Below are 16,326 nucleotides of genomic sequence, written 5' to 3'. Positions count from 1 at the left end.
TAATAAATAATAATAATAATAATAAATAATAATAATAATAATAATAATAATAATAATTCGGCTGCATCACCCCTTTGCTTTCTAGCTGCCATGCTACCCTAGGGATGAAGCAGGAGGTGCTGTCAGGTTGCCCAAACTTAGGCAGGAGTATTCGGGATACAGAATTTGGGTTCAAACCACGGACCATCCGGCCAGTAAGTTCGTGCCTTAACCACTGAGCTATCTCGAGCTTGGCCTATCATTGGTTTTCAATGGGTGCGTGCATCAAACTGCCGCCGCGAGAGTCGGTCCTGTTTGAGTGGAGGATCTGAGGCATCTTCAGATCTTTGAGGAGCGATATCTCAAAACTGTAACTGGAATCCTCAGTATCACATTAAGACAACCGGGAAACGGGTCTGTAGTGAAATAGAAGGTACTTTACTCGAGGGATGCAATCTTAGTTGACCAGACCATATACTGCTCATGTTGAGTTGCCGTCTACCCTGAAGAGCGTTTTCCGTGCCTAGTCCGAAGTGGTGAAGACCTACAGGCGAAAGGAATATGGCACGGCGGAAGGAGGGTTTTACGAAACATCTGAGTAGTGTTGATGCGGTTGGCATTCCGGGATGGGAGCCGTGTGACCCCTGCGCTTCGCTGGAGACGCGGAATGATAGAGCGCACAGTCGTTGTTGGTGGCTTTTATACTATCGGTTGCCTTGCAGTTTGTCCGAATGTTGGAAGGGAAGGCAACTTGGATCTTTGTGGTGGGATAGCTCTAGTCCCTCCATCTCTATCAAAATTGTAAAATGCGATGTGTGATAAAATTTACTTGCATAATCGGCGAAAACTGGTTCTCTAAAAGAGACTACTTGGACCGTTTCATGTGGATGGTATATGTATACATCGCATCCTTTTCATCATCAGAGTGTTCCCTTCATCTTTTGGGTTCTATCCGAGCAGTCCTGAGACTCAAATGCACCAATCGGATGATAAATATCTTCAAACTCCGACTTGACGCCGTTTTTTCTCTTGCTAGAGGTTGTATACAGTCAGTTTGTAAAAGCTATGGGCGAAAGACTAAATGGGCGTGACACGAAAATTGCTTAACCACCTAGAATATTTTGAGGCGTTATACGTCCCGAGGCACGACGCCTCATCGTGCCCCACACGTGTGTACCCCATCATTTGTGTGTAATGCACAGGATGCATGGGTGATTAAATCTCTCCCCATGGAGACCACGTTTCATCCCGTAAAACAGAGCTGAGTCCACAAAGACGTTTTTGCGTATTTCAGTTTGGAGGCTTTCGCCGTGAATGGGTAGACTATGACTGCAACTCGTCCCAGCAGCTCGCACCCCCAAGTCCTGAGCTATATCAAATCGTTATAAGGGGTTAAATTTTGGTCCTACTTTTGATCCCGGCCCGAGAAATCGTTGTTACTCTCCTAACTAATAGGTCTTCCGTTTTCATGGTGGATGAAACATTTGGCATGCTAGATTTATATGTATACCTGTTAATAATGCACCTCCTACAGTTTCCACGTTTTCTAGTGCGTGTTACTTTTTCTTGTAGCACTTCATTCCCAATTCCTTATCTGAATCACGATGGCAAAAAGTATTCGAAGTAAATCGAAAAGGAAGTTCCGAGCCGTCAAACGCACCAAGAGCCTCAAAAAAATGAAGGACGAACTCCAAAATATCGCGAACCTCGATGTGAAGCTTGTCACCCTGCCGTTTGTAACTCGGAATGAACTGCTTACTGCCTCTCGACAGGAACCACCTGCGGCATCTGATCTGGCGGACCAGGGACAGAAAGGTAATTGATGTCGTTCTAATCTTTCAAAGTCATCTTAGATCAAGCTGAACCCATGGAGACATCCAAGGCAGTGTCTATACGAAACCAGCACGGCAATTACCCGGTATGGATGAACAAACGAGAAAGGAAACGGCAAATAAGGTTGTACAGAATGAAAAAGAGGAGTAAAAGACGTTGATTCGATCTTCTTGACCTTTACTCGATGGATTCTAAACAGCGTCTAAAAACACATTCGTGTAAGCGGGTTAATACTCTTTTTATCACAAATTGTGCGCTGTCCATCGTTCCGGCTACGAATTACTGGAGACAGGATATTGACTAATTGTCCAATGAAGGCTGTTGTAGGGTGAAATTCCTTATGCGATGCCTGGATCATCTGATAGCTTCATAACCAACGGCCAATTTGTCACTTATATAAACGGTAGTGTCACGAAAAGCTCTGTTAATGAATCTTTTGTGACCTAGTTGTCACAGATGATATGCTAATATCTCGAAGCCTGACAACTACGGGAGAAGGGACATTTCCATCTTTCATCGGGAGTGGACTGCTCAGGGTCAGTATATAGGATCCAACCTCAGTACACTGGGTCTCGGAAACATTACACGTGAAACTCAACCATAGAATGATTACCAGCGTTCGAATCCAGGGTGGGATCTCAGGTTGAATGTCGCCCGTTGCAATGCAAGGGTACGACCGACTTCGACGAGTAACTACAGCCTTGTGGATTTTAGTTTATTTTTTCAGCTAGTTCAGCTATGTTTTGAGCAGCTTAGAAGCCACCGGTACCCTGGATTTCGTCCTATGCTCAAGTCGTTAAAAAATTGTTATTTGGGTGTTGATTACGGGGTTCACGGACTTCTTTCTTGGGGTGAAGTTGCTCTTTAGGATTGAAATTGTGAACACGAGCCTCGAGTGATCTGTTGAGGTAGGGGATCCCGTCGAATTCCGACGGTGAATGTTTGCTGGGGACTCTCGAGGGGGACGGCCTTTTCGAGTCTATATTCCTCTTGGATAGATTCTTGTACTGGTATCTCACGCTCGGAGACTATCCTTGTTTTGTAAATAATTCGCCCATCATACACCACTGAAGGAAGTACGAAGTATGAGGCACAAGAAGATTCGGAACAACAGAGGTATTTCTGTGCCACGTCTCTTGATCAGGAGCTCGTGGTCCGACAGCCGAGTTGTGCGACGCTCATGGCAGTGATAAACGAAGTCGGTTAGTAATATTCCATACGACGCTCGTTTAATTACGTTTGGTGCACGTGATGAAAATACATGGTTTCGTTAAAACATTTGTCAACAATTAACTGGGATCTTTCGAGCACCCGTTCCCAGGTCTGGTGCTACACACTCAATTTTTACACGTTTGTTTGGGATAGGGGACGGGAATGGCTCTGCGTAGATCGCGAATTTACTGACCACCGCATCTCGATTTCCCGTCTAGGCTTGGGCAACCTGGCAGTATCCCAGCCAGGTGAGTGGCATGGCATCTAGGCACCGAAAGTGCATTACAGCTGAACGATTTTTTGTGTGCGATACCATGGACGAGGGGGGGGGGGCAGACGGCCCGTGGTAAGAACGCGAATTTATTGACCGGAAGGTTCGTGGTTCGAATCCCACCTCCGCCTCTCGACTTCCCCTGTCTAGGCTTTGGCAACCTGGCAGTATCCCAGCCCTCGTGCTTCCTTCGGGTGGCATGGCAGCTAGGCACCGGAAGAGTGCTACAGCTGAACGGAACGGTTAATGGACGAAGAGATACCAAATGTGGTCTTTTTTACAAACGCGGTAATCCCCATGGCAGAAGTTGAGTGCGACCAAGCAGGATCGCAATCCAATCCCCAAATGTAGTCAACAAATAAAAGTTAACCTTCGTGCTGCTGGAACTTGCTGGACGATGCTTGAAACCACAATCGGCCAATAAACATTGAAGTGACGCTACGGATGTATGATTAACCCCGCAGGCATTCGACCGATGCCCATCTGTCATGCCATCAGAAGAAGCAATGTTCACAGTTATAGAGAACTATGGGATAAAGTGTTCGATTTAAGCACGGCGTGCGTGTCAAGCACTCGTCCTGGAGAGCTATTGAACAGCCCACTGCTGGTTTCGCCACTACTGATATTCACCACCTTGGCGTAATCTCCGAATTTTATCAACATACTTGAATTATAAATGTGGAGTTAATTATTTGCAGAATGTGTTGATAAAATCTTCCTTTCGCAAGTCGAGAACATTATATCCTCGAACGTCCCGCACGAGTACCGCCCCGTGTTTCAGTTGGAATGAAATTAAAGATATCGCCTTCTGACATGACACTACTTTGGGCTTTTAAAGTGCTGTACTCAAATGAAACAAGACATCACGGACAACAGTGTTGCGGGTATACTCATTTCATACACTCGCTTCGACCACATATCGTTAAGAACGATATGAGTAACGAGTTACATTCCAGCTGATTGATCAGTCAATAAGACCAAGACGGTCAGTCATTTTAGGTGCAGATGATAGGCTTAAAAAGGGCACTCAATATTTCATCGAGTAAGTTCATTCTATGTAGCTGTTGCTCCGCGATTGGAATAGTAAAGACGAGTGGGGTTCGAGTGTGTTGCATACTTATTAATCTTTAGTTTGATCCCGGACTCGATCAAATTTGAGCCAGGTTCAGCTGACGGTTCAGATAGCTTTTGGATACTCACCGACTTTCGATTAGTGGCTGTGGCACATTCCGTGCTGTAGTTGTTTTCTAGTGTGAGTCCGACGGGGTAGATGGTTAGTGTTCGTTAAGGTAAACCAAGGGTGTTCACTAGTATATGAATATGAAGGTACTTCATTACCGGGATGAAGTTGTGCATTATTCGCCATCCTCGTCCAGGGAAATCGACACAGACAAATGACATCCTCAGGTTTTTTCCGGGGTTCTCTCTTGGAGTAATCAATGTACAACCAACCGGCTGGTAAATACCGACTAACTGTAGCCAGGATGGCCCCAAAATGACAGAACCCGGAAGACTGGAAATTTTGAGTGATCGAAAGGTACAAAAGATTGCCCCGTGAGTGACTACGAACTAAGAGCAATAGCTTTGACGCATGAACGCCACTGCCGGCTTAACTGAGCCATGTCCACCGGTATCATTAACCACTCATGTGTTGAGTCATGGAGAGTGGCGGTTGTCTACCCGACGGTCTGTTGTTTAGCGCTTTTATACTTCGTTGCCAGGTTATAGACTGCCCGCTTCTCGATCATTTCCACTCAGCACAGGGCTGGACAAATCTCGTCCGTGAGTAGCCCACTGCGGGTGAGTTTCTTCTAACTACAACTGTCTAACGTACCCAAGCAGTGCTAGTCAGGTGTTCCCGCCGTACCTGGCCAGTGCTTTAAAGGTACTGATGTCCAAACGCCAAGTTCTCGTAGATCCTCATTGCAGAGATCACATTTCCGGTCCATAAGGCAGGGAGGATAGCATTTCGCCCTTAAAAGAGAAAGTAACACTACAGCAGCAGCGAAGTTTGGCGAGAGGTGAATTCGACTCAAGTCTGGCACAAATAAGTGGGTGGTAGGGTTCTTTTTGAGGACCGCACAAGGTTGACCGTGACCGCCGACGTATTATCTAATGCGACCGAAGTACATTTAAAACCTATGAACGATCCGGTGCGGCTCCAAGTGTATCTGCTATGCACAGTAGCACCAGGAGTGCTATACCCATGCCTTACTCACTGAGCCCTCAGGCCGGGCCTTCGTGTTGGTGAACAGCGAAGCATCGTGGTTCGGTTCAAGGAAGATGATTTGCGGAGACAATGGTCAATCTTTCAATTTGAGATGACAGCTAATGTTCAAGTTTGCGGGAATGCGTCCGCGGACTCCAACAAGGCTGTGTCATGGTGCCTGCTACTATGACTAACGTACATGGATGTGCGCAATCCATGTGGTGCAGCAGCTCAGTATCATCTAAACCACCACCTTTTCAATTCAAAACATCTAGCCAAACATATGCAGTGACTCAGTCTACATGCTGCTATTTTGCTTACGACTACGCTTTATTGGCACATTTGAAGCAGAACTAGTGTCCAGCGGCAACATTTAGGTCTATAGTCTGTCTCCTAGGGGATGCCAAAACTAGTCAGACATCGAGATTTGTGGCAATTAGGCAGCTTGTTGCTAGGGTTTGTTCGGCAGCACTATATTCACCGCCTTTGAAAATAAGGTTTTGCAGGTAGCCTTTCTGTGCTAAAATCGACAGTCATCCGATTGCGCAGTATCACTGCGTCCCTTGTTATCCTTTCGTTTGTGAAAACCGCTCGACCTACAATGTCCAAACTTCTGGAGACGCAGTCCACTGACGGAGGGCCAGCCAGCCATAAAGTCACAGTCACATCCCGTCCTTCTGCTCACAGTTACCGGCCAGGATGCGTTAGCACTAGCACCTCAACACAACTATACTAGATCAGGTATAAGGAGTAGACAAATGGTAGGGACCTTTTCAATTGTTATCCATTTCGGGACATCTGTAGGTAGACACCAAGCTCAGCTCTATCATTGGCCATGACACCGAGTAACAAGGGTTATGAATGCCTACTTTGCAGCTATCATTTCCTTCCGGTCGAGTTGTACGCTTGGACACTCGACTATTCCCTCCAGGGGATTCATATTGAACGCTTGTTTCACCAGCCATCTTCGGGCAAGGAAGCAATAAACAAGACAAGGTCTTGAGAAGTAGAAATCGGGACGCATAAGCGGAGAAAGCCCCTGATCCCTACATGGCGCGATTTGATCGCAGATCCAAGTTTCGAGTGGCTGTTGGTCAGTTCGTAGAAATCGAGACTTCTAAGCGTTGAAACTGAAGTTGAAAAGCGCTCTTCATAGTCCAGTTCGCCAATCTATTTTATCATTGGACCTAAGAAGCTTAAATGCTCCAGAATGATACTTCAGTAAGACAAAACCAGCATGAATATTCAATAGTATTGCATCTATGTTAACATCTTACGCGTGACCAATCTGTCCAAGAAGACATTTGTGGAGTAACAAGGTTCCATGGTTAGCTAATGTCTCTTGTTCTCTATGCTCGACGAAAATCAATACGAGAAGCAGTAGAAAACGTCATACAGATATACAAATGTACGTGTAAACGACAACCTAGTGGAAAAAGAACGCTAAAATCTGACCGGGATCAATATTGCATCTCAGCAACCCGCTTAGTCTGTGTTGCGGCAGATGTGTTTATACTGGAAGACTGGGATGGGATAGGGCACAACGGTATGTACATATTGATCGGGAACACTGCAGAAGTGTCAAGCTCCGAAACATCTGGAGCCTATCTGGTTGTGCAAAAAGCTAAATTAAGTTGGTGAAGAAACACGCATGTTAGCAAGGAACGAGCCTAGTGTCGCTTGTCGAAGGCGGTGGGTTTCGGAGAGTTGACTACCAAAAGGCGAATCGACATTCATGTTTCTGGGGAAGAGTGATAATTTGCGTGGGTTTCCTCGCCTCGCGAAGGAGTCGGGTGGAGTCTTCTGAATGGCTGGCTGGGTAGGACGTCGTGACTTAATTACGCCGCCTCGGCCACGCATACCAAACTGCCGACTGTTCCAAACGAGGGACAAAACTGATTTCTGTCGTTGAACAACTGACGGACTACGTCGCTCGTCCGGCGAAGGACTCATCTTGCGCGGTCGGACGGAGCGTCGTTCAGAACGCCGTAGAGTTGAGGTCTGCTGCACACTGTCCTGCAGAGGAGTTGGATTACTCGTTGAGGGTGGACTCGAAGAACTGTTACTCTCAGAACTGCCACTAGCAATCGAGTTATCTGCTGGAGCCAGGTCCGCATACGCGCCCGGCTCCAATTCCCAAGCCGCATCCCTAGACAGAAAGATAGAACGGAATTAGCGATGACTCAGCCGAAACAATGGCCCCCGAAAATACCTAGGGAAGGTTCCAAATCAAAGTGAAGAGCAATGAGCCTGATAGCTAAGAGGAAGGAATGCTGGTGGTCTCCGTTTAAACCTTTCGTTGAGTTTACCCTTTCCCACAACCAACATTCGACTGTCGCACACCGAAACCTGTTCAGTTAGGAAATTAGCGAAACACCCGTTTTGTTCAAACATAGTTTATGTAAATGCCATCAAGCAAAAACGTAAATAACGACGGTACAGTCCATCTAGTATGAATGAACCGAATGTTCGGCAAAGTAGGAAAACCAGTGCACCTCTGGCTAGAATACTACATCCTTCATCAGCATGAACAGCTCACACTAGAAAAGTGGCCGAGGTCGAGCTAAACGCCTTAACAAGTATATTTGAATAAGTTGGTGTGGATTGGCTGCTTAATTACAAAGGAACTTTACCGATCCAGTTCAATTCAGTGGAGTAAGGGAATTGACGCATTCCCAACACGAAACCATAACCATGGCCATAAATCTCTGGTTCTACATCCTCCAACGTCGGACGACCTGCTGGTATTTCATAGACTATGTCATTAGTGTGCATTACTGAGTTTAGGAACAATCCGATTGTTTCGGAATTAATTCGCGAATCAACCAATCTGAAGAAAGAAAGAGGAAGAAAGAAAATGAGCAAACCTTGATATGAACGTTTAGGAATCCATGACCTCAGTATGAGCGAGACGAATCTAGCGAATATCCAGCAGGAAACGTAGTAATTAGGTGTTACAGTAGTCGGATAACACCACTAACTGCAAGTTCATTAGGAAAAATAACCTTTGGCTCTGGTTGAAACGTTGCCTTATGTCTTCGAAAACCCATTTATGGGACCCATAACGGAATAATTTAGATGGCGACGGGCCCTCTGGATATTTCGGAAGCTGAGGAACTATCGCCTACCGATGTGAACAAACGGCGTACACAAGTCTAACAGTATTCGGAATGATGTCAGAATCCGTTGGCTCCATACTGGTTTACCTCACGTAAAGCTAACTGAACCGAAAGCCTCGATGGCCATAGTTATGGTGGCATCTTCCAGCCCCGTGAGATGGCTCAGTAGTTAGAGCGCGAATTTGCTGACCGGGAGAAGTCCGTGGTTCGAACCCAACCTCTTCCTCTTCACTTTCTCTGTCTACGCTTGAAGCGTAGCAGTACCCCAGCTCTCGTGTTTCCTTCTGGGGACATGGCAGTCAGGCACCGAAAGGGTACTAAAGCTGAACGATTTTTCCTTGGGGAAAGGCAGCATCGCTACTTCCGTGAATATGGACATGCTTGTGGCCTGGTAGAAATATCTTACTGCCCATACACTACTATCGCAGGGGATAGTTCAACATTAACCCCAGTCCGCCATGTATTACGACTACCAGCTCCAGCTGTTCTGGGCCTGACTGCTTCCCTTTGGTTTTCCTCACATGACACCATGTGTCCGCCGGTATATTGGGTATATGTTTTCGGACACTTCGCTGCAAATACAGGAAGTATCAGTCCTTGTATGATTTGTTGGGGACGGAAAAGCGTCTTCTTATTCAACGGATTTTATTCATAAGACCGTTAAAGGAAGGAAAATCTTTGTTGCAGCCGAGTTTTTATCGTCTCACTACAGTTGTAGTATTTTGACCCGGCTGTTTGAAGTAGATAAGGGGTGTCCACTTCCAGAATTTACACGCTTTGTGAGAGCAACCGAGATGAAAGGGCCCTTCGGTTTTGGATAAATCTCACCAACCGATATAGACGATCATAATGACATATGTTAAGCAGTACACTACGTTGTCGTACACTTTCAATAGCAGGACTGTCCTTTTTCCTGGTTGAAGTATTCCATTTAGAGATAATTCGCACTACAATATACTTTTCTGCTTCAGATGTTCCCTAACATGTAGCTACGGTCGTCAGTATTCGAAAGCAGGATGTTTAGCTCAGTGCATCGATGGACACTCTCTAAAGTGTCCGAGACAACGACCAACAAGCCTAGGACCGAAAGCTACCAAAAAAGCGCGAAACAGCTCATCAACATCAAACGTTGCGTGTTATTATTTGGACTTAACTATTCAAGCAGTTGCAACCGACACTAGGCGTAGAGAAAATGCTGAGGTATATGGTTCGACCTACTGTGGTAGTACATACGTGGTACTTAGTCGCCTTCCCTTTGAACTGCCAACTTTCTCTTGTGCAGATGATTCCACTAGTCGCGCAATTAACCTCTATTCTTTGAAGTGTGGTAAAGCAGCGACTGGCCGGATTTACTCGAGATGCCGCCTGCCGACACGAGGAGCTAAACATTTGGCAAAAGTGATTGCACATGTATAAAATACGAAATAGGCTAGAATGTCTGTTAAGCACAACAACCAGGAAATTTGAAACTGCTAATACCACTCGGTTTGGTCGGAGGGGTGGTAGACGGGGTGACAGCCTAAATGTAGTCAAGTGAAGTCTGTTGGCCGAAGGACTGCCTGGAATGTTTTCCATGGCTCTGCGGAAACTTTATTTCCTTCAAAACCTATCAGTTTTCTAAGATGACTTCAAATCTATATCGACACGGTCATCCTAACTCCTCAGATCCACAGAGATCTTCCCAATGTCACAGCTGACACTGTACTTGAGAGGCTTTATACTTTTTGTTGCTTAACTCGGGTTTATTGCTAACATTTGAAGCGAGTGAGAGAAGCTTTCGTGTTTCAGCTGTGAACGGATAAACTGTGCGGTTAACTTTGAGAGCAAAAAATCGGAGATTGGGGTAGTATACGGTGGACTTTCCATCCGGGATGGATACCACATGGTTTGCGATTTTTAAGAATGGTAAACACTGTTGCGACCAACGCTTACGAAACAAGGGAGATAAGAACAGGTAACAAAGATTGTAAATGTTATTCTTCTGACCGATCGGAAACTTCAAGATGAAAGTAGGGGGGACAGTGATAGTACAATTGTTTATAAAAGCGAAGAAAGCAAAAAACATCTCGCCCAACCACATGGTTTAGATATTCCGGTGAATGAATCCGATACCCCAGTTGGTTCATTCTCGGGTGATTGTAGAACAGGACGGGCCAGAAAATGGACTTGACCCGTTTATGTCCGCGCACAATTCAGGAATGGATTAATCTCCATTAAAACTGGGTTAATGACCGAGAAGTTTTAATCCGCTAATAACAAGTACTGGTGTAAATGTGATACACAAGGACAAGACGCCCGACAACAAATAACCATAAAAAGGCCTGTACATCATGACTGGCTATTAAGTACTATGTCCGCAGGACAGGATGACACCTTGCAGCTAAAATTCCACAGCTCATAAGGAGGATGCAAAACATAATGGTGGCAATTGGAAAGGGAATAATTTTGGATATCTATCAATAAGTTTTGAAACATTCACTATGGCTAAGTTTGCTGAAAACTCTTCGACAGCCCAAGACCTGTTTCACCCTTCTTGGGGCTTATCAGGTAGACGCAGTCCCCAAGTTCATGCCAATCCGATGTTCCTCCTGAGCATCAAATTGTCTATAGTTGGCAAAATACATTAACTTCTATAGCAAGTTGGTGTCAAGGGGAGACTCAACTGAACCCTAGTTGAGTGTCCACTTCACGATATTTTTTAACTGAGTGTACATGAAAATTCTTCGGTACTCCAACCGAGTTAACCCTCTTATGTGGTTAATGAGTTAGGTGCAATTTTTGAGTTTTCCGAACTTTATGTTCGACTACCATTTCGCTTGAAGCAAAACACCATGTTGCCGAAAACGGTGGGAGTGGGCCTACCAGATGAATTCCAAGTAGGGGAAAACGGTCGTCGAATACCTCACCAAAAAGGACTGGAAAGACTGGAGACCGTGAAAATTAGCTGTTGATACTATTCGCGACTTCTCCCAAATGATCCCATCATAGTCGACTTCACGACTAGCATAGCTTCACTAAGCCTCAAAGGCAGATGCAGAGGGAAACCAATCGTGCAAGGGATTTTGGCTTCGTGCCCATGATAAGACTTCCGGTGTAGAACACTACAGTTGATTACGTGCCATGATCGAGGGTTTATGGGGAGTCAGGGTAAACTGATTGCACATCGGAGAACCAGTGTGACTCATCGCAGAGGTAATCTGGAATGAGTCCACGGTGTGACCCGAGGCATCCTATCACCGAGCACTGGATGGTATTGTTAGTTGCGGTAAGTAGGTGTGGCTGACGGTTTTTCCTTCCTGTTACGAACAAAAATACAAATCCTCAAGAAACAGTAGACACTCACCGATCAGGTACCCAAATGCCCGCATCAATTATGGATCGAATGAACACATCTTTCTCAGCACAATAGGGACATTTCAAATAGTGCAGTGCGGCTGAGGCGGCATATCCGGCGATGCATGATCGATGCATCCAAGCCTTGGGACAACAGAGACCGTGTATGCTATTGTGTGTCCAAGCTTCGTAAGCTGCCATCTGCTGTTTGTCTGGCTTATCGGAAAGAGATACCTTCAACCAATCAGGAAGATGGCTGAGAGCTGGATGGATCCTGCTTGAAGAACACAGTGTAGTCGAGGATACAGTCGGCTCATCCGGAATAGGCTCCGGGTCTACAGACAAATCGGAAACTTCCCAGCTGCTACTGCAATAATACAAAATGTGAAAGAGAAATAAGGATTTATGGGAAACCTGAAAGCACAATGCAGCTTCAAAGCACAGCTAGAAGGATATGGGGTAAGAACTTGTACGTATTGGTACGACGAATGAGCTTAAGAAAACAGCTGGCAAATCCGATAGCAATTGTACTCAGATAGCCACTCCCAACACGCAGTAGCTGGTAAAATCGCTACCGTTCAATAAAAGATAAATCCCATAGCCACCCAAATTTGAGCACCAAAATAGTCAACAAGTCTAACTCGCTCATGGGTGGCCGATAGAACCTGATCGGCGTCAACAATATAAAAGTCCATCATCATCAAGCATAGCAACATCAATGTTGACACTGACACTTCACTGCCGTGAAACCACAAAGTTTACCTAATTATATTTAAAGCCTTAGAATGGAAAGACATCAATCAGCCGTCATCTCTTTCAACTTCTCCAGCTAGGCACAGGATGGGTCACGAGGACCCCATCATAGAAGGCTGTTCGCACCACCAATAAGCAAACTCGTGATCTTTTTCATACCCTTCTGCAAAGTCCACCTAGCGGTTTGCGCCATTCTGACGGAGACACAGAGAACAACACTCGTCTCGGTAGACGGTGTTTCACCATGCGTAGGACATGGTCACATGCTGTATGTTTTTCGCGACTGAAGTGCCAGCTGCACAACCAAACACCGGTTTCCTCATTACATCGTTACGAATTCGTCGACGCCAACCGACACCAGCAATGCTTCTGAATGACTTTGCACTTTCAGGGTGCAAACGCACGCCGGAAGATGGTATGATAAAGCTTGTGCTTGGACATCGACAAGGCTCTCACCAGCGACAATTTAGACACCCGGGTTTCGAAGACCTTCCAGCTCACTTCACATCGGTTCCGGATTGAGTGTTCGAACTTCACACTATGTACATTTTAAGCACGGTACACATCGTACGGCGTCTTCAATTATTTTTCCTGGCTTCCAGCATAGGGAGAAACCTTGGTAGTGTTCCGCTGTCCACTAGTCTAACCTTTGGATTTTCTGTATAAAAGTGGAGGGTGGTTGTTTGTCATCATGAAAACAAGCTGCCACTATCCACTGGTGGGTATGACTGGATATGAAAAGCAACTGCATGCGAAGATGAGAGACAAGCATGACTTGACGCTTCTAGTACCCAGTCGTTCTCAGGAACATCGATATAAAATATACGTGTGCCTTTTTAACCATTTGGGCATGCGTACAACTGTGACCAGCAAATGAGAAGTCGCTGCGTTTCGGTTAACTTTGAGCTTAAACGATCCTGCTAACTCCACTTCAGTAGCTCCAAGTGGATAAGCGAGTTGGTCGTATCAATCCTAAGTTCACCAAATTCGTTCTCATCAGGGACCAGGATGGTTATATCTCTGACTCTGAGGTCAAAAGATTCATTCTTATCAGATTCGATGTGAGTGGTCAGTTTTCCGGACGAATTCGGTGCGCTGTCTGAACCAGTCGACGGATGAAAACTGTCTAAAACTACTGAGAGTTTCACTGAAAGGAGACGGTTTGTCAGGTAAACGGGTTCGCAGTGAAAAGATGCGCGTTTTTTCCCGAAATGCCCCCGGAAAGGAGTGTTTGCTTGACCTAGACCGTCCAAAGCACTTGTCTGAATAGTCCTCGTTTCACGACACGATTAGTCTGGTTGGTTCACACCAAGCTGAAGCTGGTCATGCCGGATACTGAACTCCGATTATCTGAACTGCTTGCCAGAAGTATCCATGGGATGGGAAAAAGCATAATGATACCAACGAAGTCACCATTCGTACTCAGACAGTCCTGTTTATTTAAATACGAAGGAGCTATTGACACAGTACCTGGGAGTTAAGGCTAATTTGTAACAACCACGGACAGGAGACCTGAATCTGGTCGGCAATCAAGAATAGCACAAACTTACTTGGACGTGGAGAGACGTCGTACAGACAGTTCTACGGAGACGCGGACACGTTTGGGTGTAGACATTGCCATGCAATTCCTTCGTGGTAGTCTCCTATTGTTCACCGGGGTATTAAAAACTTTGGAATGTGGGGGATCAGTTTCCTTGTTCTTGCACTTGGCTACAGTGGGTAATGGTTCACTTTTATCCTCTTCAGGTAGCATTGGGAATAGGCATACACAGCAAGCCGGTACCTCGGTGCAGTGCTTCAGCAAATTTTCTAAATGAAAAAAACAAGCAAAGAAATGTAAACGTGGACAATCGACCGTGTCTTGATTGGGAGCAGAATTACTGTATTAGGAAGTTCGCAACCGGTGAACAGGACCACAATAGGGTTAACGCAGCTTTCGCCTCCCACGGTATCTGCATGATGCTGAGTTAGCCACAGAACTGCTTTCGCTATCAGATACTAAGCTTTAGGACCTACAGGAGGGCCACTCTACTTCGTCTTCCACAACAAGCTCCAAGGAGTACGGAAATGGGGACTTCCTTAAATGGTCATCCAACTGCGTGACCGTATGCCTGAAACCCTCGGGTGCACACCTATTTATCAGGTGCCAATCTTTCGGTTTCGTCAACGCAGATGTAGACTTGAATAAGGAAATCCCTTATACCACAGCGGAAGCGCCCGAACGACGTAAGTTGAACTACATTGGCACCATCCACCCAGTAATTCAGGTTTATTGTCACTATGGATGGCTGTGTTTAATCATTTTGTCCAAGAAGATTGTAATTTGTGCACAGTGCTCGATCAGCCATATGCGACGCTGTTATCAGGGATAATCGCATTGGCCTTCAACATGACGCAGTGGAGATCTCCGCTACAAATGTATAATGCACACTAATGACATTAAACGGTGCTCAGCGTCCACTGAAAATGAATATAGTGTAACAATGGAAAGTCACTGACTCGTGCAAAGCTGCACGACGAAATCCATGCTGATTTGCCGGAGAATGCTTCTTTTGTGTATGTACCAGAAGAATGTGGAAAACTAATAATAGCACGAGAGACAAGTTAGTCGAAAAACAGTTCCGATCTTTTTAGTATACGAATTTTTGATGAGAAGACATTTCATGACGTGGATAAAATCATAAGACATGAACAAAGTACGTTTAACTGGTTCACAAGAATTACCGAAGGCCTCCCGTTGCAGATGAGATAGGAACAGCGATGGCGTACTTGTCACGTACAGCGCTTCGGATGATTCAGGGAAGCCGCGTCTAACAAGTGAGAAACTGGCTGATCAAACGTTCACAAAGTTGGCCTGGGACATTAGGAAATACTTAGTGGAAAGAACCAGAATTAGGTTGTTATATTTAGTCCAACATTCCAGGGATGTGGGGTAAGTAGCTGCGCATAAGAGGCGATAAATTGGTGGAGAGACGTCGTACAGACAGTTCTACGGAGACGCGGACACGTTTGGGTGTAGACATTGCCATGCAATTCCTTCGTGGTAGTCTCCTATTGTTCACCGGGGTATTAAAAACTTTGGAATGTGGGGGATCAGTTTCCTTGTTCTTGCACTTGGCTACAGTGGGTAATGGTTCACTTTTATCCTCTTCAGGTAGCATTGGGAATAGGCATACACAGCAAGCCGGTACCTCGGTGCAGTGCTTCAGCCAATTTTCTAAATTCTGTGAAAAAAACAAGCAAAGAAATGTAAACGTGGACAATCGACCGTGTCTTGATTGGGAGCAGAATTACTGTATTAGGAAGTTCGCAACCGGTGAACAGGACCACAATAGGGTTAACGCAGCTTTCGCCTCCCACGGTATCTGCATGATGCTGAGTTAGCCACAGAACTGCTTTCGCTATCAGATACTAAGCTTTAGGACCTACAGGAGGGCCACTCTACTTCGTCTTCCACAACAAGCTCCAAGGAGTACGGAAATGGGGACTTCCTTAAATGGTCATCCAACTGCGTGACCGTATGCCTGAAACCCTCGGGTGCACACCTATTTATCAGGTGCCAATCTTTCGGTTTCGTCAACGCAGATGTAGACTTGAATAAGGAAATCCCTTATACC

At 45.6% G+C, this 16,326-nt stretch overlaps 2 protein-coding genes across 2 annotated transcripts; one reads left to right on the top strand and one right to left on the bottom strand.

The window, feature by feature from the left end:
• Nucleotides 1-1,583: 1,583 nt before the first annotated feature.
• T265_02956 (hypothetical protein) lies at nt 1,584-1,972 on the top strand (the record flags this gene model as incomplete). Its single annotated transcript, XM_009167335.1, has 2 exons — nt 1,584-1,794; nt 1,833-1,972. 2 exons carry the CDS (start codon nt 1,584-1,586, stop codon nt 1,970-1,972), a joined length of 351 nt encoding a protein of 116 aa, XP_009165599.1.
• Nucleotides 1,973-6,759: 4,787 nt separating this feature from the next.
• T265_02955 (hypothetical protein) lies at nt 6,760-14,501 on the bottom strand (the record flags this gene model as incomplete). The annotated part of the gene is made up of 4 exons (XM_009167334.1): nt 6,760-7,653; nt 11,967-12,323; nt 14,180-14,221; nt 14,260-14,501. The coding sequence occupies 4 exons, from the start codon at nt 14,460-14,462 to the stop codon at nt 7,134-7,136; spliced, it is 1,122 nt and encodes a 373-aa protein (XP_009165598.1).
• Between the last annotated feature and the right edge of the window lie 1,825 nt (nt 14,502-16,326).

Source organism: Opisthorchis viverrini (genome assembly GCF_000715545.1).
Source record: "Opisthorchis viverrini unplaced genomic scaffold opera_v5_39, whole genome shotgun sequence".
In the NCBI taxonomy this organism is placed as follows: Eukaryota; Metazoa; Platyhelminthes; class Trematoda; order Opisthorchiida; family Opisthorchiidae; genus Opisthorchis; species Opisthorchis viverrini.
The sequence above is the reverse complement of the archived record's forward strand: the minus strand, read 5'-3'. Positions and strand labels throughout refer to the sequence as shown.